We start from the raw sequence: 27175 nt of genomic DNA on the forward strand, positions 1-27175 counted from the left end.
TTTACCTGCTTTCAATTCAGGATTGTTAAAATGCACTTCTAGCCGCACGAATGGATTATAGTCCTTGCCGCCAACTGGTAAGCCAGTTTCAGGTGGATACGTGAACGTGCTAGCGCCCATAGCCCACAGAGATATGACTTTGGAGCACACTTTAGCTTCTACCGGCATTTTCACACAGTCTCCATTGTACAACGGAATTTCTACTTGTGGTTCGGTTTCGCAGTGAAAAACTTCCAAATGATGCACCAAATCGGGAGAGGTAATGATGGGCTCGAATTGTACTATATGCTGTTTCGTCGCAAATGACTCGTCCAGTTTTTGTATGTGACACCAGTATGTTGTCTCCTTTGTTGGTATTGTCACATTTTCGAGTGTGACCTGAATGGTTTTCAAATTGCTAAAGGAAAATGCAAATGAAGCAACATTATATCTATTATCGTTTAAGTGGGCAAGAAATATTTACGTTTCGGGAATGAGAATTTTGTCTGCGCGAAGTAACTGCATCATCTTAATGCCGGATTCATGTGAGGAAACATTGGGAAAGGGAAACTGATAATCTTCCAGTGCCAAACGACTTTCACCCCTGGCCCACATAATGTACATTGTGCCCTCCTGTAATTGTAATATGATAAATTGATTTAACAATACTTTATATTTGCAGATCGGCATAGTAAGCTTCGATATTGGATTGAGGCAAAGTTTGTCCAGCCATTTTTCAAATCGAAACAGTTAACGCCGTCTGCGAATGATATGCACTTTGAGTATCAAATTCGAAAATAGTTAAATTCTAAATGGATTAATTTCTAATTGATAATACCTAAGCTATATTGGTGAAACAGCTGTATATTTGATATATTGGGTTGGCAACTAAGTAATTGTGGATTTTTTAAAAAAAATCAAAGACAATTTTTTCATAGAACTAAATAACTTTATTCTGTAATGTATTGCCCATTTTGATCAATGACCTTTTGCCATCTATCAGGCAGCATCATAATCCCACGTTCATAAAACTTCTGGGTTTTATTAGCAAAAAACTGAATTAGGTACGATTTGACATCATCATCATTATTGAAATTTTTACCATTCAAGGAATGTTCCTTTTGATCCTCCATTTTTCAACGAACGCCAAGCGATAACTACGCAATCGATCAAAAAACTTTTTTTACTGATTGAAAGCTGAATTGCCGGCTATTAAATAACAAAATATGTTTTACGTTTGGACTACGCCAGTAAACCTAAAAATTCAACTGAAGGCATCTATGAGTGAAATCCGCAATTACTTAGTTGCCAACTCAATATATTATGCAGAGAGATAGCTTTTTTAAGATATATGGAAGATCTAATTCTTAACTGTTTAAATAACAGCAAGTCCAAAACAGCAAAATTAAAGGACTGACTTTAATAAACTATGATATGTTGGCGCCTTTCGTTTTTAAACCCTCGCAATATGTTGCTATAGATTATAATAGGTTTATTCAACAAACGGTTGTTTGTATCACTTAAGGTTGGTTTGGAAAAATCAACTTGTTTTTTTTTTTGGAAAGTACTACATATTAAGAATACACTGTAAAATTTTTTGAATGCAAATCTAAATTTTGACGAAGTTATAACACCTACGCGTTGCTATTACATAACATATTTAATCTATTGTTGAAACTTTAAACACGTTTTTCTCGAAACAACGTTCTTACGGTCAACCCGGGTGATAAAAAATTTTCTATTCAACCGATTGGTCTAAAATTTTAATGTTTTATTTCACTCATCATTAGCTCCCGCAGGAAGTAGGATCTTTTTGAGCGCTTATTTTCCATTTTACAGCCCAATTGCTACTTAAAAAACTTTTTTTCCAAATCAACAATTTTTTTAATTTCAACGAAATTGTTTAATTCTAGTTCCAACCAGAATGCCAAGCTCACATATTAATAATCTTTTTGATTCTTCTATTTCAGATGTCCACAAGCAACCAAATCATCAGAATGAGCCACCTACATTTTTGAGACGCTCACTCAAGTCACAACAAATTTCGAAAAAAAGATAAAAATAATATTTAGTGCACTTTGAGATACTATTAATAATATATTACAAAATGAAACATGAATTTTATATTTTACAAATAAAATATTCCCAAAACAGCAAAAACAAGAATGCAAGTTACCAGACTACTGCATTAAAACTAATCGAAATAGATATGTATATTAATGATCAGACGACCTGAAATCAGGATAAATATCTGTCCATTCGTCTACCCGACTGTGCATCGATAATTTAAGTAAAAATTGAGATACATTGATGAAATTTGGTACACATGGCATTGTCACCATACGAAAGTTGGTATGACAAATGGGAAGAAACGGACCTCTGCCAACACAACTATACTTAATTTGGTGCAGCGAATCGTAGTAGGAAGTGGATTCCGTGAAAATGTTTACCAAGTGAACGTTGCTCAGCCTCTTAATAAGTTTAGTGTAAAATCGTATGATAACCTCGCCCATTTCTCAATATAACGGTTATGTTGAAAACTACTAAAAATGCGATAACTCACTGAATAAAGTCAGAAACATTAAATGCCGCAACCAACATGACACTGAACGATATCATAGGAGCCGATGCCAAAATTGGGCAGTTGGCGTGGTACCGCCCACTTATAGGTGAAATCCTATATACCAGGACCTACTCGACTCTACTTCAACTAAATTTGGGGCGTCACATTATTTCCAAATTCGTTTGTAATATTATAAAAATGGGCGAATTCGGACAACTCTACTCCATACTCTCTTCCCATATGTCACAATTTTATATACCTTATGGTTCTTTTACTTTAAATTATGGTAAATAAATCGAGATCCATTGTCGAAATAGTACAAATAATGCTTTAAATGTGCGCCATATCACGTGTAAAACTGTCGAAGCCAGGTAATGTTTCACCGAATATATCAGTAAAACTCTCAGATATGTTACTGAATTTCGGAGAGAATCTTATCGATATAATGGTGTGTTTTTGTGTATAAAATGGGTAAAGTCGGGTTAATCCCCTAGCCCCCATATATCTAATATATGTAATGATTTTCAAATTTCCGGTTGACTTTTAACATATATGTATTTGATTGAAACTCAGGGAGCATCTTTTCCCGGTAATAGTATGTCTTGGTGCCAAAAGTGGTGCTCAAAACTTTCGGTTGGATTTATACCGTACATATCGGTCAATGTGTAAGATGTCTGAGCAAAATTAAGTGAATAAATATTGGATATAATATAGTTTAATAGCGAAAAAGGTAGAAATCAGTACCCAAACTACACCAACTAGCATATACCATATATAATATATAAAATATATGATTTTCGTTATTATAGCAGACTTAATGCCGAATATGTCGGTCAGTGTGTGAGTTATATTCATAAAATTGTATGGAAACGATTATACATTGAGCAATGTCAAAGGTTTTTCAAAATCAGTCTAGATATTCCCATAGATCCAGTATACGCGATACAGTGATTTCCATCCATTTTGATTTTCCCTCTGAAGGTAAAGAGTTTATGTTGGTCAATAGGTCTGATATTTGAATAAAATTAAGTGGGTTTTTTTTAACCATAATGTGGTTTAGCGCTGAATATGAATGAATTTAGTGTAGAGCTTGCTCTAAGTCTCATATCTCTAATATAATCAGAACCGATTCTACTGTAGGTCTTACTTTAATCTATACTGAACTAAAGGGGCTGGGTAGAGTTTATCGTCTGATCGAATTTGACGGACTGGTCTATTTATACTGCTCAAGCCAACCGAATAAAATTTTTTTTTTATCTTCGTGCGAAGTTTATCTCCACCAAAACCAAAATTTTCTGAATACACTGAAGTCCATCCCGGCTCAAAGCAAGTGTATGTAAAATTCCGGCTAAAATTATTCATATATTACATAAATTTCATTACAGTTTATTATACTGATTTTAGTGTAAATATTATGGACATGGAGCAAAATGTAGTAATGAAACTTAGGGAATCTATGACTTATAAAATATAAAAGATAATAAGACAACCCCTATAGGTGACTACATTATTAACTATTCGAAAAAATCTGAAGGTCATTCATCCTGAGGCTCTTAACCCCTTTTCTTACTCTGTTCTCATGAATGATATGCTGGTGGTCGCATCAACTACTATTGCAGAGAAGCAACTGTCTCACGAGGTTTACTTAACATTTCTCCAATTACGATCTTGTTTTTCGGCAAGTTAAACTTCTATCAATCCACAATTGACCCTGATATACCATATTCAAGGCCACATTCTTCTTTTCCACTCATCAAATCAACATCCCTAACACTTTTTCCATTTTATTTCGATAAAAAAAATTTGAATCACTGTGAACAAACACTCTCAACACAGCTGTATAATTATGTTATAAACTCATTAAGGTACTTAACATGAATTTGAGTAAATGAGATAAATTGCAAACATTATACAACACACACACAACTACATATAATTAGAAACATAATGTTTACAGCAGCAACACTTACATGCATCCTCAGGTCTAGCGGATCACAGGTGTCGAATTTTCGCTTAAATGCCAACGTGTATTCATCCATTTTGAAAAGTTCGCAATCTTGTTGATAGTCTTTTTGCACAAATTTACCATCTGGACTTGTATACGTGTCAGTGACAATGTTGAAAAATCCATTTTGATTCTCAAAGAAACAGATGTCAGCATCGCCCACATCGCCGCGCTTCGAAAAGCCCAAATAGAACCAGCGATGATTTTCGTTAAAGGCATTTTGTAGATGAAAAAGCACCTCCTGTTTATACCAATCCACCATCCAGCTCAGTTTTATTTCGGAGTTGTCCAGATAGACTTCATGGAGCTTGGTGTCTGATAAACCTGTAGATTTATTAAAAAAATTGTAAAAAATTTAAAATTTGTTGATACAATTTTTTTTTGGCTTAAAAGTTATTATATTGATAATATAGGTACCTCTAAGTGAATGTACGTTTTTTAATTCAATTTAATGCCACTTTTTTTTAATATAACTTAATGGAAATCATTTTTGTCGCGGAAAACTTCATCACAATTTCATTAAATTGACTGGAGTAAGAGGAATGTTGTGAACCTGAAATAACCCAGAAGCTACCACAAACTTGTATGCAGATATATGAATGAATGACAGAATAATGTATACTTCCACTCAGAAAAATATATTGTTTGGTTGATATCTGCCCTCACAAGTTGTTCTTCCAGACAGTCAATGAATTGAAAGCTACAGTTTAAACATAAATTATTGAAAAGCGAGGGGAAGTCTTCATTCTTAAGACTTTTAGCAATTAGGCTTAAATACTGTTCCCAATATACTTTGGAATAAAGCCTCTAAATTCCTTAAATCCAAATCTGTCTATCTTCTGAAATTTCAGAATATCTTAAGATCACCCTACTGCTGACATTATTACTTTTTAAGAAATTGTTGTAGGTATCCACCTACCGGGAACCACCATATCCCAATACAAAAGAGACAGATCCGAGTCAACTCACACTTTCGCGGCTATAAGCAGCCTATATTCGGACGACGAATACTGTTGATGTTCGGTTTTACCTTAGTTTGAGTAGTAAGAGCGAGAAAAAATGTGAGATATATACCATAATTGAAATTCCGAGAGGATCCTTTTTTGATCATAGTATGTTTGAATGTCAAAAACGGATTGATTTTGAAGGTGTTTTTAAGATAATTTTAGCTGACGCGAACTAAAATATATACAACTTTGGCAGCAGCACTAAATTAAAGGCAAAATTTTTACAACTTTTAATTAAGCTAGTAATGAAGTGCTAGCCTGGTAGGTGTAGGCAAATTTTGGTTTAAAAAATGTTGCGAAGGAAGTCAACATTTATTGTTCGAATTAAATCGTGAATGGATTGCAATCAAATTTGTATCTTTTTAATTTACATATATTATAGGCCATAGACTAAATTAGTTTTATAATATAAATTAAACAAATAACCCATATCTCATTCGAAGAGGTTAAATTTTGCACATTACAAGTACTACATATTATTTACAGACGTTCTGTGTTTGATTAAGGTAACTAAACGTTTGAAAATCCTGATGTTAATTATATGGGATCTGGAACAAGTTTTTAACCGATTTTATCCTTTTCTTATTCCGGTATCTGAAGGCTTGTATAGTTTTAGTCTGCTTTGGTCATAAGGTGGCACACCTTAAAAGCACTATTCGTGCAGAGTTATATCCGAATACATCTATTGGTTCTTGATTTGTATACTAGAAAGTGAAAGAATCAAATGAAATTTAAAATTGCCTTATATGGGAAGTAGGCGTGGTTTATGTCTGACTTCGTTAATTTTTACACCGTAATGTAGGCATGTCAGAATAATCTTACCTACCGAATTTGGTTGAAAGCGGTCGAAGAGGTTCCGGGATATGTGTTTTCACCCAAAGAGATGTGCCACTCCCATCGTCCAAATTTGATACCGGCTCCTATAAAGCCGTCTCGTAAAATTTTATATTTCTGGCGCATTTGTTTATAGATTTATCGTACTTTTAGTAACTTATAACAAAACCGTTACATGGGGAGTAGGCGGGGTTATAAATCGAATTTACCCGTTTTCACCGAGTGGGTAGGATGCCAAAAGATTTGGTCTGAGCAAACTTGTTATTAAAGTTTAAATAGTTTGGGCGATATGTACATTAAACTTATTAGTGGGCGGGGCCACGCTCGCTTTTAAAAACTTTTTTCAACCATAAGTGCCCTTCCCTAAAGCAAATCGTTGTACTAGCCTTGTATCTTATTTTGGAGCTTAGTTGTGGCTATTTTTTGATTAAGAGCGTTTTGTGGGCATGGCAGTGGGCCGATTCCGCCCATACTAGGGTACATTCCTTGGGTTTCTTCGAATATATGTACCAAGTTTAATCAACATATCTCAATGTTTACTCAAGTTATCGTTTGCACGGATGGACAGACGGTCGTACGGTCACTCAAAATTCCATTCGGAATACCACTCTAGTCATTCTGATCATTTATACATACATACCTAATTATCTATCCCAACTACGGTTAGGTGAACAAAACTAGTATACTCTATAGCAACATGTTGCGAGTAGCATATACATATATGAAATCAGATTTTGTGCCATTTATATGTTCATAGCTGTATATTTACAAGCTAATAAATTCCTTATTACAATTTAATTATAAAACAGGTAAATTTAAAATCTCCAAAATGCATGTAACTACATACATATCTCTCAGCTGAGTTCATACAAAATGGAAAAATGTTATTGTACTCTACACAAGTATGTATCTAATAGTAATACCTATATATATAGATACATAAGAAGTACATAAGTATGTGGTATTGAAAAGCATATGATGTTTAATCAATCTGGAGCTGTAAACACATACACACATATTACAACACATTCCGAGCAATCCATCAAAAACTTGTGCAAAAGCAAGCCATTAATGAACGCGAATATTTCTGTGCGCACGTACATACATAAGCCAGAACGGAAATTTTATGCATGAAGGAAGATGGTATGTATATTGACACCACACTCATTCTTATGCCACACACACACACACACTTCCAATACCCATTAATATATAATTTTGCTTAAATACCATATTAATCGGTGTGAAACGTGTAATGATCTCAAGCACAAAGTAATGACAAGTCGTATTAGCGTGTATGGAAATGTATTCCTTTGAACAGCCATTCACAGTCCCAGCTATGTAAGGCGGAGGCGGAACCGCCGACAATTGCTTTGCTGTTTCGGAGTATGCACTACTTGCGCCGGTGACGTTGACGTTGCTGATGATGATGAAGTCGTTTGGAATGCGATGCGATGCTATGTGATGCCAAGAAATTTCTTCGTCCTTTATTACGGCATTGATGTTTTCATCAAACCCCACCCTTATCAATGAGCATTTGCCCGCTTGATACCCACACTCCACACTATGTTGCCGTCATTTGCCAGTCATGTTGCCGGTGCAGCGAAGAGGCACAAATATGGAGAGCGGTGTGGAGAGCGATTTAAGGTCAAACTCAAGAACACGTAATGCTGGTGGATAAAATTGTTGAACATTTCTCATAAACGTTGGATCAAGTGACATGTTGGCATTTTATGAATTCTTGATGTTATTTCCGCCTTTCTCTTTTATTATTGAATGTTCTTCGTTATCTTCTGGTGTCTTATTGTGCTGTAAAATGCTGTGTTTCATTTATGAAAGGGATAATTTGTAAGGGCGTGCTGATGTTTATTAAGCACACTCTTAAATTCATAACAAATTCCGTCTTATATTAATGGCTTGTAATTATAATGGAATTACTTTTTACATATAAATATAATTTATATATAGTTATATTCATTTTATTAATGAGCAAGAATAAGAAGTGTCAGAAATTGCTTCAAAAGAAACTCAATTTGCTCAACTTTTTTTTTCCACTTTACAGCATTAGGAAGTTGTTGCCGAATTAGAGAGAAAAGAACGATGAAAAGGTTGAGTATGGAACCGGAATTTTTTTTTCAAAATTATGCAAATCTAAGATAGAAAAAAAAGCAATAATATATGAGCGGATTTTAATTATGCTCTGCTCAGCCATAAGCAGTTGCGATGTTGCCAGGTTCTTTGGGCTTAGAGTAGATCGAAAGAAGTCCTTTTGGGGTTCCTAAGCGGTCATTGTTCAATAGCATCGATGTGGTCAGTATAAAAATTTTGCGTCAATGGTCGAAGTAATCTGAAAGGTAGACTTATTTTTGGACAGTCCAGTATTCGTAAGTCTAAAGTTGGAACATCTTGGATCTCATGCTTTTAGTTTCAGTTGACCTAACTGCAATCTGAATTTGTAGTCTCAGCAGATGTGTTTGTTGTTCAAGTATGAGGGTTTGTATCCATCTGTAGGAGCTTGTGAACCAGTCTTAATATCTAACTTAAATCGTAACTCAGTGATAATAAAACAAAATGTAATTACTTGAAAGCTAGAATGTAGACCTTTAAATGCAGATGCTGTTAACGCAAATCAAGAAAATAAGAAACATGACAACTCAAAACTTATTGACGCATATTCGCTGCAGCTACAACAACAAAAACTAAATAAGAAGATCAGGATAATCGAAATAATAATAATAGTCACGGTGTAATTGTGATTAGATGCTAACAGTAATTTGACCACTCTCTTTCAGCAATTACAATGTTTTCATTAGAATTAGTTGTAGTATGAAAATATACAAAAGTTATTTTTACAAGTATAAATAACTGGCGCTGAAATTGTGGCTGTGTACATTCGATTATTGAAATTTTTGTTTTTGTTATTGTATAATCGAACACATATGTATGTTTATCATTTACTTGCATTAGGAGCCAATTTTGATTATTAACTTGTTTTTGACAACAAAAAAGGTTAGTCACGTTCCAATTCCAAGTCCCTGGAAATGTTGACTGTGGCATTAGGCTAGTCTACTTTGTCTCAAAAAAATGTTTATAAGTGGTACAAACGCTTTACAGTAGGCCGGGAAGATGTTAATGATGATGAGCATCCTGGAGGAGCGATCACGTCCACAAGCGAAGAAAACATCGAAACAGTGAAAAAAAACGTTCTTGAAAATCGTCGAATCACTATTCGGGAAGTTGCAGAGGATGTTGGCATATTAATCGGCTCATGTTATTCAATTTTATCGAATGTTTTGGGCATGAAACGTGCGGCAGCGAAATTTGTTCCGAAATTGCAAAAATTTAAGTAATGTAGCATTAGCATCGCTCAGGAGTTGTTGAACGACGTCAACAACGATCCGGGTTTGCTGAAACGGGTCATAACTGGCTCCCTGCGATTTTTTCCTATTCGCAAAACAGAAGAAACCAATGAAAGCAAAGCGCTTTACCACAGCGGATGAGATCAAGTCAGAATCAAAGCAAGAGCTGATGGCCATACCGAAAAGCGCATTTCAGAAGTGCTTCGAGGGTTGGAAAAAGCGTAGGCAAAGGGTATTATATTCGATTTGAATGGGACAAAATAGATATTGATGAATAAGTAAGTACTTTTCAAATAAATTCAAAATTCTCCTTTTCCTTTGAACACATCTCGTATATATGGGAGTAAAGTCAAGCCGAACGTTTCAAAATCCTAAATATCAGTTAAGGCTAAGGCAAGTTTTCGCCCGATTTTATCCAATTTAGGCACAAAGATACACTGCTAACATAAAAACACGCTCTTTCAATTTAATTAAAATAACTCTTACATTGGCCGATATATGTGGTATAAAGTCAACGGTAAGTTCGAAAACCTCAATAATACATATATAGGTTCTCGATTGAAACCATTTTTTACAAGAATTTATTATAATCAAAGTAACATTTTCCCCGACTTTCAATAACATATCTCATATATTGACCGATATTTTCGGTAAAAAGTCAGCCAAGCGCACTTGGCTCCACATATTCCTGTGGGTGCTTGAACAGTTATGGTCCATTTTGACAATTTTTAGACTTGAAATGGCATATCTAAAAAACACTTTTAGTGCAACGTTTTATTCGAATATATTGATTGGTGCTTGATTTCTGTACTTGAAAGTTAAAGAGTGTTGTGGAATTTAAAATTGAGCTGTATAGGAAGTAGGCGTAGTTATAGTTCGATCGCGTACATTTTGGCAACGTAACATAGGACCGTCAGGATAAGTTATGCACCAAATTTGGTTTAAATTGGTCGAGTAGGTTCGGAGATTGTGGTTTCACCTAATTGTAGGCGATGCCACGCCTATCGTCGAATTTTGACTTTGACTCCTGTGAGACCTTTGTTTATAATTCTGGGTGTAAAATTTAATGTATCTGACGTATTAGTTATTGAATTATCGTACTTTAAGAGTTGAAAAAGTGGGGAGAGTTTATACAATATAGGCAGGTGTTTTTATAGGATTTGTCCAGAGCAATTTTAGTTATTGTATCTTTAGTGGTTAGGAGATATGTACATTAAACCTATTAGAGGGCGGGATCCCACCCATTTTCTTTAAATTTTGAGCCCACACGTGCCTCTTGCTACTGCATTCCCCTGTACCAAATTATAGTTCTACAATATATCTTAATTTAACACTTAGCTATGACATTTTATAAGTTTTCGATTGATTACTGGCGTTTTGTGTGCATGGCAGTGATCCCTTTACAGCCATCTACGAACTTCTGCTTTAGTTTTTGCCAAAAACCCGTGTACAAAGTTACGATATTTAAATTTTCACTCAAGCTACAGCTTGTACAGACAGACGGGCGGACGGATGGAGAAACAGAAATCAACTCGTCTCGTTTGGTGAACAAAACTATTATACTCTATAGCAAGATGTTGCCAGAGTGCTCAGAGTAATGAGCGTGTATAACCCCTTAAAAAAACTATTTTATTCAACGATGGCAGGCTATGCTAAAGGGACCATGTCACGATAGATTTTGCTACGATTAGTAATTGTGTTAAGAGGTGACTCGGTGAAGGCAATCGAACATCTTGAAGCCGATATTACACTGTTTTGTGCAGTTCTGCAAATAGACCAAAATTATTCAAACGCTAATTTGGTTAGTTAAGCACCTGGTGGGAATGTCTAGCAGGCTAATCCTTGCAATCCACTCAAAACAAAACCAACAATCACCAAGAGCTTGGAATACTGGTGGCAGTGGGTAAAAGAAGCTCTAGTGGACATAAGTTGGTATTGCAAATGGACAAAATTCAATCAAAACCGCCGTGCAAAATTAGTAACGGCTTTCAAAAAAATTAAGCTACAACTGAAATTTAGTATAAAGGATCACCGTACGGCAAAGTTGAATGTTAATAGATGTAAAAACTGAAAAATCAGCCTTAAATTTTTATATTGCAGCTTGAAAATGGATGAAATCGGACTGCAACAGCGCCTGCTTCCCATCTATCACAATTTTAAAATCCACATAATTATTTTGCTTTCCTTCAATATATAAAAATCATGCAACAGTGTTAATATCGATATAAAACTTTGTACAATTAGTGGCCTTGGGGTATGGCACATTTCGTCGGAAAATGGTCGAAATCGAACCATATATTTTTAAGCCTCCAGGTATCGCTTTTGAAATAGTCACTGCCCATGGTTGACTTTATACCGAAAATATTGTTTAATCTTTAAAATACCTTAATGAAATGCGGAGGGCATTTTCCCTGACATTAATGTGCTTTGCTGCCAAAAATCGATGAAATCGATTCAGTACTTTCTCTAATTCATATGCGTAAATTAGAAATTCAATATAAATATCAATAATCAATATATAAGACCACTTAGCAAAATGAAAATAAATTTTTCTTAGATATGCTGTAATTTGGTGGCGAATTGCCTCAGCTTCCATATGCCGTGGATTATATGCCGAAAGTATCAATGTTAGTTATTTGTATAAAATTGAGTGGAATTATGTTTTGAGCATACTTTGGATTAATGCCAAAGGAAGAAACATTCAACTTAGACCCTTCCTTAGAACCAATATACCGAATATAGTGATTTTTGACATTCTGTTTGATTTATACATATTTCAGATTTGCGCCACTCTGTTTGACCTTCATATACCTAATATATTGCTCTTACTTGTTTAATATAACGTTTTACCAACACCTGAATATTTTTCCTTGTCTTGAGTACCGGAAATTGTGAGAGTATAAAATGTGCTTATTTGTTGAACATTGCTTTTTGATTTAGTTTTTTGAAAGGAAATCATTTTACGAAGTACCCTTAAGTCATAATAAACTATAGTATTAAATTTTAAATAAAAATTTTCCTTTGCGGCGAATTAGCGAAAGGGGCTTTAATTATTCCGCTTTAACCTGCCACTACAATTCAATAAAAATCAGGAAAAACGTTATCTTTGGTTGCACTGAAGCTGTAATATCCCTTACAACTATAAGGTACATATATCACCAAATAAATACGATGTTGTTTTACTTTTTTACTCCCGATCAATATCGAGCATTTTCTAAGATTTAAGAACTAGGTGTAGTCTTATATGTTATATACATTACATACATTTTTATTACATATTTACAAATATATATTCATGGCTCATGAAGTTCTGTGTAACTGTGCAATTCGCGGTTTATGTTTTAACTTTTACTTTCATCACAAATACTCACATACAGACAAACACATACACACACACACATAAACGTTTGCTTAAAGAATTCTTTACAAGGTCTGAAATGTCGGTATGTGTTTGTGGCAATCACCGCATCGATTTCCGCAGAACTACACACATTTCGAATCATTCGTGCACAAGAATGCTCAAATGCATACAATATGCATGCACCTGCTAAAGCACTCATACGCCGTGTTGATCATATGTAAGTTAATTTTTACTTTTATTGCAGCTTCTTTGCACTTTCATGAATTATGCACAATATTTTCTGTGTTATTTTATTTTTTAGAGTTTTCCGCACAGCAACCACGATCGCGGCATCAATAAATATTTTGTTTTTTACACAATTAGTTATTGATCCGTAGAACGTGCATCATTTTATTTTAATTAAAAAAATATTCATTGCTGTTGCAGTGATGTTATACTTCGTTAAAAACTATTGTAAGTATGAGTAAGAATATGAGAAGGAGTGGAGTACAAGCGTAAAACTTGTACCTGTCAAAGCATATTGCATGTATTTGTTTGTGCCAATCTGCTTGTGTATGTCAAAATAAGTTTTGCTCGAACTTTTTAAGTGTCACAACCAACTTTAATGAAAACGAAGTTTCTTTACTGCTTACTGATGCAGAATGCGCTGCATGATAAACAAAATTTGTTGTGTTTGTGCTATACGCTACGAGGGTCAATGAAATATGAAAGAAATTTTTACATTTCTTGAGCGTATTCGAAGAACTTGGAATTTCTTTATGAAATTGACAAAGACTGATCAAGAGCTTTACTTTTTAGGGCTATGTCCACTTGCAAGTAAAAAAAATGCATTTTTTGTGAACCAAAAAAATTTATTATTAGATTGTTACAAAAAAAAGTTAATAAGGAGTAGTAAATTTTAAATTTTTGACAAAATGGCGGCTTTTCAAAAAAATCGTTTTTATAAAAAAAATTACTCTTCAGAGCTGCTTAAAAATAGAAATTATTTTTAAAAAATTGTATTTCTTCTATTACTACCTGACAAATATATCTATATATAGTAGGTGGTGCAAAAGATTAGAAAAATTTTCCTTACCGTCTCCGAAAACAGCACTTCGAAAAAGGTGAGGATATTAAGTTAAAAAACTCTTACAAATACGCTCATATCTCCGAAACTAGTTGTCGGCTCAACTTTTTTAATTTTATATAGAATAACTTTAACTATACTTACAATTTTTATATATGCAAATAAAAAATCAATTTTTTGAAATTCACAAATAAATATGTATAGCCCCTTAAAACTGGAATTTACGCAGAAAAAAATTTCAACGCTGATTACTAATTTACTAGCGCATAATATTGCTGTATATCTTTAAACAAGCTAACACTCTAAAGCCATTAACGAAACGTGTTGTCCATATCGTTCATTAATATTTGGGTATGCGAAAACTCTATGTAAGGTGGGATCTCAATTATTTATAAATATTAAAACAGATAGTCCGAATTGTTTTCGCCTCTACCGTCAATTCTTTATCAGAACTATTAAAAATAAATGTACAGATTTTCCATTCGAATTGCTGTTAAATTATCGCAAGTATTTGTCTTTTTTTGTGAGTTATTTATTTAATTTTGTTTTAATATAATTATATTTACTATGTGGTCTAGTAAAAAGAAATCCATTATTAGGACATGCAATTGAAAGTTTCATTTAGCAGTGTTAATATTATTCGACTGAGATTTTGTTCGAAAATTTGTTGTTGTCTGAAGGTACTTTAATAATGCCACCACGATGGAAACCTTCAACTTCACTGTGTGCGCCCTGGCGTTGTCTTGATCGAACACTATTCCTCTCCTATTAGCCATTTTGGGCGATTGCTTACTTTACACAGTATAATTGTTGACATTACAGATTTGATTAAGGAGTTTTGCCGAAGGAGAGAAGCTCATGGTAAAGGATTCCCTGCCAGTCCCACCAAGCGCTAAAAATTCCTGAGAGACAATCCTTGGCCACCGTTTGCACCGGCTCACCGCAATACGACCACGACCATTTCGCTTGACCTTGTTGTAAATGATCGCCTTTTCATCATCAGTAACCATCAGCTTCCGAAATTAATCGATTTTGTTGCGATTCAACAGCGGTTCGGAATTTGGTCAATGAGGTTGGTTTTGCTTAACTCGGCTGCCACCCATACATTGAGCTTATTTTATATCCAGTCGTATTTAAATAGTTCCAAATGGTTTGGTGTGTAACGGTTAGCTCCAGTACAGTCAAAACAATGCTGATTTTATCGACATTTCCGTCAATTGGTCTTCCGGAGCATGTTACATCTTTCACATCAAACTTTTCGGAAAGGAATCAACGAAACCAAAATCGCGCATAATTGAGTCGTACAATATCGGACTATAAACACTATTCACATTTGCAGTCACTTTTTCTCCCTTTATCGAAGAAAAATGTAAAATATTGCATATTTTTTCTTAGCTGGTGTCCATCTTTAGACATGTGTTCAAACAATACCGAGTCAAGTTTAATTATGTTTGGGTCTTTTAGTAGGAAATCTTATTATCTTTCTAACGCCAATTGCGTAACCCAATCGCACTGATACAACGCGAGATACACATTACTAAAACCATCTATTGGAAAATGAATGGATTTCTTCTTACTTTACCTAATAGTTAACAAATATTTTAGTGATAATGATATAACGCGGAAACATTAACTTTCATAACGGTACAGCAAAGTGTATATAAAAAATACTCGTTGCATGTAAAGTAGACAGATTTTTATATTATGTGCAATGATGAAGAGGAGTGAATAGAATCATGAATTCTATGAAATTGATAGGAGCAGTTTAGCTGGAGTCTCCAAGAAATACTGCCAAGTTATATTTCTTATACGAGTATAGAGATTGCAAAAACCTTTAGAAAAAACATGCGTGCATTGTCTTATATGTATTTGGTAAAGGCTTAGAATCAGACTATTGTCAGGTCCACAAAACCAAATAGAGTATTTATTCAAAAATAGATTAACTGCCACAGCTCTGTAAGCAACTAAGCTAAAAATCTTCAAAATCGGCATAGTGAGAAAAATAGTATATATAAATTATTAACCAAAAACTATCATGTTGTAAATTTTACAGACATTCCCCACAGAGCGCCCTTTTGAATTCAATGAAGCGTTAACAACTAAACTTCAAGAATGCTCAAATTTGGTCTATATTGATAGCAAATATAAGTATAACCGTCCTTTTGGTTAATTTGAGATATCTGATTCTCGACTTCGCTCAAATTTATCTCTTCCTTAATTGTATTGTATAATTTTGGAAATACATACACATATACATTTTAAATCATTTTTGGGTTACAATCCTTGATAGAATAATTTACATCCTGTGCTTTGAACGATCTAAGCGTATTAATATCTTCTTGTGTTTAATGCACCCTCGTGTACCAAAAAGTAAAATATTATAATTACTTATTCAAATTGCATAGTCTTTTATCCAGTTCGTATAAGTTTAGTGTTGGTGTTTAAGCATATAATCTCTAAGTTAGAGCAGTATTTAACGAAACTAATATTTTACGTGGAAAATACAAAATATACAAGTACATACATATATATACGTATCCATATTAATCCATACTAAAATTACTCTAGTTACTATAATATTAATAAATATAATAATTCATGCTATATAATATTATATTAAGTATGTTTGTTACGCTTTCACGCCGAAACTACGTACATGAAACTTTGTACACATATGTCTTATGATATTGGAAAGGACATACAATATTTATTATTAAAAACAAATTTCATATATTTTTTATGAATTGTGAAAAAATTATTTTATCTATTTATGTAGAATAAATTTGAAAATTGAAAAAAATTATTTTGGCAGATATGATTGTTTGTCGAAAAATTTCAACATGTAGCAAAACAAAAATGCTTAAAAGCGTAAATCAGAGAAACTGGGTTTTCTGTACATTATATATTTATTATTTGTTTTGGTTAATAATATTTGGTATTTATTTAAGGGATTTAATGCGAGGGGAGCCGCGGAAAAAGCTAGTATGTATATAACTGTAAAATATAATATTTAGTTGAAGAGGAACTATTTATTTTCATGATTAAATGATAGATATTATCTTCAATCGTTCAATAAATTTTGGCTGAGATCTTGAGGATCTGAGACCTATTTGTTTACTTAACAGGTCAATTGTGCTCTCAAGAAAAACTGCAAAATCGAAGCTGTGAGCTCTTGATAACTATATCACTAAAATTGGCGCCAAATCATGTCTGTCTAATATCATGTCAAAATAGACCCTAATTGAACAATTAAAGGAATTTTGGCAATTTACTCCTTACCCTTACTGTTCTTTATTTTGCATATAAAACAGTAATAAAGTAATTGCTTTAATAGTAATTAATATGGCGCTATGCAACCTTTTATGCTTCAATCCATACATGCTCTATACCAATTTACAGTTTTGTTAGGTTAGGTTTTCTATTAACGGCATTTTTCGGGAGTGGCAATATATCGTACATTAATAACTGTAACTTATAACTTGTAAATTGAGTACGTTTGAATAACAAAAGCAACTTTATTGCCTCCTCAGCTAATTTACCTATGCGATCCTAAGCCCCTATTAAAAATATATTTGCTATAAAAATAAATAAAATTGTACATATTTTTGATCGATAAGCCTCTCAAACCTTCTTTACCGTTAACTTAAACTCAAATCCTTTAAAGAATAACAAATGCTAGAATAATAACCAACTAGAATTAACTACTAAGTGGACAACCCTTTACGGCCATAAACACTTTTAGTGTGTCTTCTTTGACAATTAGCAAGTTTGCAGAGAAATATGTTAAATTTTGTTTAATGAACAAACATAGCTAGGTTCTGACCTTAACCAAACAACCACTTGGAAATGTGAGAGCTTGCATACAAAAGTATATACTTGTACAGTTAATAGCCAAAAAAGGAACTGAGTCGAATCAGTGGAGTTAGATTACATGTATTACTTTCTACATCACCTTAATGGTACTAGTCTTTGCATCTACATATCAAATTTTAAAATTTTTTACCAAAATGAATGTTTAATATTATGTATACATGCTCTTATGTATATGTGCATGTAGTATATTGTGTTGCACGTATATTCATATACATATACAAGTGCCATACAATTTTTTCACAAAATTTAACTTAAATGAATTTATGGCATGTTATTTAACTGCTCGAAATAATCCAATTGCTATTTCATGCATGAAAATATTTTCATTTAAATTTTTTCCACGCGCTATGACTAATTTTTGTAAATACAATAGACTGTGTGGTCTGGGTGTTGTCTCTTGCACTTCGATATAGTATATATACATATGTACAAGTCCTACATATACTTGTATTTGTACATATGTATGTAAAAATATTGCTCGAAAAAATATTCGACGTTGCACAATGTGGCGTAGCTCTACATTTTTATATTTTTACAAGTGTGTGAACTTAATGTATTCGTACATTATCTACATACATATGTAAATACACTCAGAGAAAACAGTTCAGGGATATATTATTGCATTTTTTACGTTATATCCATAATATAAATATTTCGCTTTAACCTCAATAAAAAAGAAAAAATTGGACAATTTTAAAAAGAGAAAAAAAAAACACAGGCGATACCTACTCTCTGCATTTGTTTTATTGGCGTCGTAAAAACTTTTAATAAACGTTTGTGAATAGAAAAATAATTTTTGCACAGTGCAGTAAAAACTCGTATTAATGGACTTAAGCCCACATGCATCGAGAAAGAAACTTAGCGTTTCACATATATTGTTCCAGTCGTTAACTACCATGTGATACGGTTCTTTAAAATAACACCGTTGATTTCTTGTAAAAGATCAGAAACTACCTTTTAGGTACCGTACGAAATTGTTGTCTTACTTTGAGTCTGGTATTTCCTACCATTAAATCACTGTGCATCAAGTCTGTAGAAAGAATGGATAAGAGTTTAGTTATATGTATATATAGATGAAGAAATTTTGAACAAGAACATCATATTCTGTATAAGGACAAAGCAGCAACTACAATATTTATAAAGTCTGTTATGAGACCAGAGATATACAAATCTCTGTTGCTTCGACTGATTTCGATTCTCTGCAAATCTGCATAGTTATCAGACGGTATGAGATCCAAGATGTTGCAACCAGGCAAATAATGCATTTAAAAATAATTGAATTAACATTTGAATTCCGGTAAACGGGATTAAAATATATACAAAAAAAATTTTTAATACCTCATACCGGATTAGAAAAAAGAAAATGTTTAATTCCAAAAAACCCAACTACCGGCTTGAAAAATAAAAAAGAAAAGGTTCAATCTTGAGCATTATTAATAATTTAAAAAATATTTTGTTTTAGAATTAACATTTTTTCCAGTTCATTCAAGTCAAAAACTAATATTTTCAGTTTTAAATTTCTAATCTCAACATCGGGATTAAAAAAATAAAGTTTATTTCCATTCCCAAATTTTTGAACTTAAAAATTCGCATCCCTGATTGCAGCCTTATTTTTGCGAAAACTAGACAGTCCACACGAACGTTTGGAAATAATTTTACTCCGTCTTCTTCCAAACAATTTCGAAAGTTGGCATCTGAGTAGAATTTTAGCATTAGCAAACTTTAAACTTTATTATAAGTTTTACAGTCAATGCGAGCGCTTTCTATGGTCCACTGTGAGATTTTCGTTGGGTTCAAAGTAATGAAATGTAGATTCGTCGGAAAAAATTAAACCTTAGTTAAATGTAAAACAAATTTCGTATTTTTGCGCCATTTTGGCATTCAGGATTTACTTTTTAGTATCACTTTCTCAATTCGAGTGTATTTTGGTAATTGTCTTCGATATTATTTGTCATTTATACGGAAAAAGTTTTATTAAAAGTTGCATTTATACTTCCAGTATGGTGAATGCGATCTGTGTAATGACTACGATTGTGATAACACGAAGGCGAACTTTCGCAATCAAATCACTCAAAAATATCGTCCATTTCGAAGTCAATACGTGCAGCATTTAACTGTTTGCGAAATAATGGTAAAGTAATATATGTAGTCACCTGATAAAGTAATCTGAATTAGAATACCAGGAGTTTGAGAGATTGTGACTTTTTAAAATGGAATTCAAAATAAACTTAATTTTTACCGTTACTTTTTCTCTGAATGTGCACAAATATTTAAGCACTTACATACACTCGTATGCATGCAAATATGAAATATATAATATTATTTCACGTTTACCAATCGATTTAAAAATATTTAATGCAATCAAAGGCACGTGTGAGTAAAGCTCAAACGTGTGTAAGTAAATAAAAAATAATTAATAGCATTGACAATTTTCACGAATTTCGCGAATTTAATTTTGCACGAGTGTGTGTGTGGCTCATCGCTTTAATCACATATAAATATTTGAGTAAGGATTATGTCGTTAAAGTGGATATACACGTACATATTTACCTATGTGAGTGCTTGATTCGGTTCACACAAGCTCGAAACGATGTACATACATATAAGTAGGTGTAAGTGTTAGTGATATGTTTATATAACAATGTGAATACATATGTAAGAGTGTTTTTGTTATATAATATTTGTGCGTGTATATAAGATTTCGACTTTAACAAATCACTTTCAGGCGCACACAAATCTACATACTAACTGTCATCCGTTCTATTGCATAATGCACGGTACATAATAAATGTCGAACATAAATGTTAATAACGGTAGTGCAGTAGCAAAACAAAAACAAACGCCGTCATTCGTTAAAGCCAAAGCAATTAAAAATGAAATTGACCATTGCAAACGTGATGAAACGCGAAAGACGCGTTATAAATTCACAGCGCGGCACAGTGGTCTGACATTACAGTCGAAGTGATTAGCGTACGAGAGTGACGAAAGTCGTGAAATGGTAAACGAATTCGCATTCTTTCTCAATAATAAACTTCTAACTAAAGTTTTTCCCGAACTGAGTAGGTTTACAGTTACAAATGAGTAGAAAGTATAGGAACTAATTGGCTTGTCAAAAATGTTGGACCTCCCGATAGTATTCGCGCATATTTTATTTAATTTAAATTTAAGAAAATCGTAGTAATATGAATTTACTCGTATTTTTTATATCGTTCTCATGTTTAGGTATTTCAGCAGACACGTTTTTTAACAAACCGAAATGTCAATTTGCGCTCTGAATCAATAATCAAACTTTCAAATTCGTTTTAACTGTAAGACTGCGTTCACACACGGACTCTTTTGTCGCCCAAACCGGTTTTTGCAATTGCAAAAGAGAATTTGCTGATAATGAACGAGAAAAGAGTTCGTGTGTAAATCCAGTGAAATGTAGTAGTAGAGCATTAATCAGAATTGAAAAGAGAACGAGGCGATGTTATTGAAATAAAAGTGACTTCGAAGGCCGATACATTCAATGTTTTAATATAATAAATACTTATAGGAGGCTGCAAAATGTGAGTAAATATTATACTCCTATATTTGAGTATATTTACAATATTACAAGCACCTCTCTATAAAGAAATATTTCTACAATATTCTGCCCTAGCAAAGCACAGCTATGTTTGTGACATCGAACGACTACTAATCGACCAATACATATAGCGACGATGAACTGACAAAAGCCATAGATGGTCTTTCTTATACTCTGAACAGGGTATATTAATGCCACTATAGGATATATAGATCGATCAAACTCAAGTCTCTAAAAGGAAAACATATTTAATTTGACAAGGTAAATTATATCCCAAGGTAACGGCACATTCTCAAAATATATTGTTCAAATCAGATATCTATAGCTTATAGCTGCAAGCAAACTTATGGATCAAAATCAAGATAAAGGTCTTTTTATACCTTTCTGTGCTATAAGAATTGCACCTGTGAAGGGTATGATAGCTTCGCTGCGCTAAACTTAACGTTTTTATTTGTTGCTGTAAAATCTTGTCAAATCTCCACATTGAGAATTTAAGTTTGTTTTAAGTGCCATTGTCGTTATCTACATCAACTACCATATGGTCAGTTCCTTAAGGATTAGAAATATACCGAGCAAGAGATCAACAACTATCCTGAAGTACTTTGCCAAATCCATCTTCGAAGAGATATTCAATGAATGTAAAAATGTAACGACATTCACCATCAATTTATAAAGTGCCTTTAAAATTGATGGAACTTACAATTGTGAAGTCTATGAAAACAGTTACAGTTAGTTGCAGTAATATCTAAAACTGCAGCGAAACTAAAATCAAGTCTTGGGACAAACTGACCGATCAAAATCAAGTTCTTCTATATGCAACTTTTTGATTTGTGAAGACTATTATAGCTTCGGTGCAACCGAAATTTACGTATATTTTTGTTTTTGAATATTTTTGGGACATATTTTAAATTGATTGCCTTTGACCAAATATTAGTCGCAGTCCTTTTTAAAGCCCTAACATCAATGATGAGACCGGTTGGAGTTTACACTAGCCGAGAATACGAATGATGAAGACTTGATTTGCTTGACCAAAAGGCATCAACGCAAAGCTGAAATTCTAAAAGCTTGACGAAGTCTACGAAACTAATGTATGGTCAAGGAATCTCTTGATTGCTTTAATCTGAGTATCAAACCACCAAACACATTTCGGGTATGAATAAGTATCTCAAAAGAAAAAATCAGCCGCTTGTAATTAGCATGAAACTGGTATTTATTTGCATGTAGTCACATAAAAGTTCTTGAACCTTACAGTTTGTTTTATAAATAATTAAGCCACTGAAATGACAACTGTGCCACTACGTGACCATTCGTTTAATCAATTTATATTAAGCGCATATAAAGCAGCAAATACTAGTGGCGCTTAGACTCAGGTGGTGACACAAGATCACATACATACATGTATACTCGTATGAAACAAATACACCCACTATTTATTTTCACAGGAAATGGCGAGTCTGCGACCACTGTGCACGCTACCCCCGGGCACAAACCATCTGCTATACCTACATGCACATGTATACATACATATACTCGTTTATTCATACAGCGATGGACGTGCAAACAAACAGGAGCAAATAAAAATACTTTAAGCATACAAGAGAAAGCGAACGTAACATCGTTAATGGCCACAGTTATAGGAGCAAAATCAGAATGTACGCGGATACACATATGTATGTACTATATGTTGGTAATGGAAGGAAGGCAAGGAAACGCTAAAAAAACGGTTACAACGTAACAAAACGTAGCAACAAAAGCAATTAACTTGTTTACTTTAGTAGAGAGAAGAGAGAAGTCTCATTTATTTAACTTAGTTAATTGCTTCATCATGAAGAACCTGGCACAGTTCGTTGACAGCGCCGCAAGCGTAACGGTGTTTATGGGTGAGCACACGCCTACACACACACACACCTATACACACCTATAAATATATGTATATATGCAATATGCATAAGTCCACACCTACATACATACAGACATTTCATATTGAATGCTCCAAGCAGCAATTTTAATTGTGCCGAAGTGCGAGCTAAACGCAATTTTCCGCGCCCCGTTACCCAATAGCAATGTGGTCAGTGGAAATTGTTAAAAGACGTTGAGGTAAATTTGAAAAATTACAATCTGTTTTTCGCTGCATACATACACCCGCGCACAGAGAGAGAGTGAGAGTGAAGTCAAAAAGAAAGGATTATATAATTATGTTTGTTGGTAGGTTTGTAAGGAGAAACTTATATATGGTATATGTCTGCAAGCAGCTACGTGGGCGGTCCGATAAGTGCTTAGCTCAAAGAAAAATTTTAATCCTTAGCAGTGTTCTTTTTTAACTCTATACATTTGATTGAAAGATGCTTTCACATTTTTGTTCTGTATAAAGATTCTATTTATTGGTGGCCTACGAATTAGGCGAAGTGGTGGCGATAACCTCCTTAATCGACTGAAATTTCCTCTCGACCTTGCCGACGGCAAAGATGTGAGCTGATGCGATGTGTGTGTGGGTTTGATCGCTAAGTGAGATCTTATCCAGAAACTCAGCTTTAAATCGCCCCAATAATTCGGCTTAGTAGCGCCCAGTGATCCTTTTGTGTTTTTACGGGTAGTCAACGTAGATCACACCTTGTGCATAGCAGAAAACATGATGGTCGCCATTAATTTCGCTTTTCCGGTCGATAGGATAGGTTCTTCGGGATAGGTTCGCTGATGAAATTTACTGTTTCGACTATTCCTTGGTCTCTTGTGAGCACCAGTAGAACTCCATATTTTGACGTTTACGAAACGCCAAACAATTTTATATTTAATGCAGTAAAGAACCCACTAAGTCTTTTAAGATGCCTATGGTCTCAGCTATCTCGCGTCACTTCAATTGGCGGTTTCCAATATGAGATCGTGAACTTTTGTTATGTTGTCTTCGGTGTTAGTCGCTTTCGGTGTGTCTCGGCGTAGCTAATCAAAAACCGGCATGTGACCACATTGTTGTCACTGTATACAGCAACCAGCGCTATTTGATTTCACTGTGCGAACCCTCTTCCAAAAACAAGTATCGAATCACTGACCAATATGGTTTTTATTCCGTTTTTTTCAGCTTCCCCACGCGGGTAAAACGTAACTACAAGTCCGTTTCGTTTGAAATTAGTAGTCGTCTTCGAAAATGTATGTCTCTTGCTATATTGACGGACGCCAACGAGCGGTAAGGCTACGCACTTATCTGATCGCCCTTTTACATATTATATTTGTATGAAAGAGCTCAAGGACTTTGTGGCTGCCATAATTTGCATACACAGACAATCCAAAAAAAAGTTGTAAAATTGAATAAAACAAATTTCTACTACACACAGCCAAACATGTTATAAATAAATAAAGCTACAAGCATATTTCAAATATAATAAATCGCTTATTGAGTGATTGAACTTACGATTAGCTGTTGTGAAGAACGGCAGCGGCAGAGCAGAGAGCAGGCAAAAGACGAAGCAAGCCATGCGCGATATGTAGGACGTGGTGCCGAGTCTGGAGGACGTCCAACTGCTGGGAGCGCTTGATAGCGTGCCTTTTACAGCCATTTTATTAACAAATATGATAGTATGAGAGTAGTTGCTGGCTGCTGTACCGTTATGCGGTATCCCTATATATGTAAGTATATGTGTATGCGCGAGTTGTAACCTTTGGTTATGCCAGCAAAGGGTGTAGCCCGTGTCGGAAGCACATTGAGCAATTGATTGGTCCTTCTTCAGAAGTACTTCCCGTCGCACGGTTTCCAAGAACTAAGAAAAACAATGAAAAGACGCAGACTTAGTTATAAACGCATTGAAAAGCAAACAATTAATAATTCAAATGGTTTTGCTACAGCGGGAAGAAAAAGTTTACAATTATTTGTTAGTTAAAGTTTTTGGTATTCTCTTTCTTTGTGTCAATAAAATATTACACAAAAGTCTAAGCTGTGTGTGTGTGACAGCTGAAGTAAAATGCTACAGACTGTAAAGTTGTTTGTGTTGGTGTGCACATCCGCCAGCTTCAGTTTGCGTCCCCTCAAGGGCATTTGGAAAGTTGAATATGCCGTCCTTCACTTTCGGTGTTCGCAAGTGATGTGTTAATTCGTGAGCAACTAACACCAAAAGGAAACTACAAACCGTGAAATCGTTAACAACGAATTCGTCAAACGACCCCACACGTGGGTGTGATTATGCCTTTAAAGCGAGAACCTTTTCGTTTGCTTTTAACCATCAACAGTGTGTGAAATTAAAGCAAATTATTGCTATACCAAATACAAATTTTCAATGTTTCGTGCCAAATAGATGTTAAATCGAAATATTTTGCATATACGGTACAGAAATAAGATTAGAATCAAGAATGACAGCGACTAGATTGTGATACGCAACGTCAAAAAAAATTCAATATTCGTTATTCGACTCATCATGAATGGATATTGTAATCACGTGGTTTTATATCTAAGATATTTCTAAATATGTATTAAAATCATTGCAACTAACACTAATTAATCTCTATATTCATGATATAAGTACTGTTTCAAGGTTAATATCGTTATGCATATTCATATATATTATATAATATATCGATCTGAAACTTTACACACGTCTTTTTTTCCTCAAGAAATTGCTCGTATATCGGAAATGTCGATATCGGACCACTATAGGATATAGCTGCAAACCGAACAAAGTTTATGTATAGAAAAATGTTTTATTTCACAAGTTATCTTCGAAATTTTGGTATAGATTATTGGCCAAGGCAGCGTTACATTTTCCGAAAAAATTGTTCAGATCAGAACACTGTATCATATAGCTGCTATTCAAATCGACCGATCAAAGTCAAAATCCTTGAAAAACCTGTTTGTCTAAATTTATCCAATAGGTTTAATGTACATATCTCCTAAACTGCTAAATCTATAATAGTCTAATTCACCCTTGACGAATATTTTTAGAGCCCCTATCGGCGGTGTGAAAATGAGTGAATACAGATTAAAACCCCGCTCATTTCCCATAAAACGGTTTTGTTAAAAACTACTAAAAGTGAGATATAACTATAAATAACTGCGTCAGAGACAAGAAACTTTACACCCGAGATGGTATGAGAACGCCTTATAGGAGTAGGTGTCGAAATTGGACGATTGGCATGTTATTACCCACAGTTAGAAACCCGGCACCTACTCGACGAATTTTAATCAAATTCGGTAGGTAATGTTACCTTTTATCGATGTATTCTTACATCGCAGTGGGAAAATGGACGAAATCAGACAAAAACCACGCCTACTTCCCTTATAACACAATTTTAAATTCCATCTGATTTTTACAGTTTCCAGTCTGCAAATCAAGCACCAAATTTGTCAAAATTGGACTACACCTGTTCTAGCCTCCAGATACCGAATAACTGGACCCCAGTTCCTACTACGAAATATATTATTGGAATTCGGAGTAAATTTTTTTCTGATAAAAGTATGCCTGTATGGTTAAAATGGGTTGAATCGGTTGAATACTTTCTATAGCCCCATATACCTAATGAATATATATTATATTATACTCCGTATATCGGCCAATATATCAGTTATCTTAATGAAATT

At 34.0% G+C, this 27175-nt stretch overlaps 1 protein-coding gene across 3 annotated transcripts in view; it reads right to left on the reverse strand.

Annotated features, from left to right (window-relative positions):
• Tbh (Tyramine beta hydroxylase) overlaps nt 1-27175 on the reverse strand; it is a 48439-nt gene that overhangs the window by 3602 nt on the left and 17662 nt on the right. The window contains exons 1-5 of one of the 3 annotated variants that reach the window (XM_036376565.2): nt 25468-25524; nt 25019-25364; nt 4513-4871; nt 464-612; nt 6-397 (exon numbers count right to left, since the gene is read on the reverse strand). In XM_036376565.2, coding sequence (XP_036232458.1) covers nt 6-397; nt 464-612; nt 4513-4871; nt 25019-25163 — 1045 coding nt within the window. In that variant the 5' untranslated portion in view covers nt 25164-25364; nt 25468-25524. The other 2 variants (XM_036376564.2, XM_070106905.1) reach the window with 2 other exon arrangements.

This window comes from Bactrocera oleae, chromosome 3, assembly GCF_042242935.1.
Source record: "Bactrocera oleae isolate idBacOlea1 chromosome 3, idBacOlea1, whole genome shotgun sequence".
Classification (NCBI taxonomy): Eukaryota; Metazoa; Arthropoda; class Insecta; order Diptera; family Tephritidae; genus Bactrocera; species Bactrocera oleae.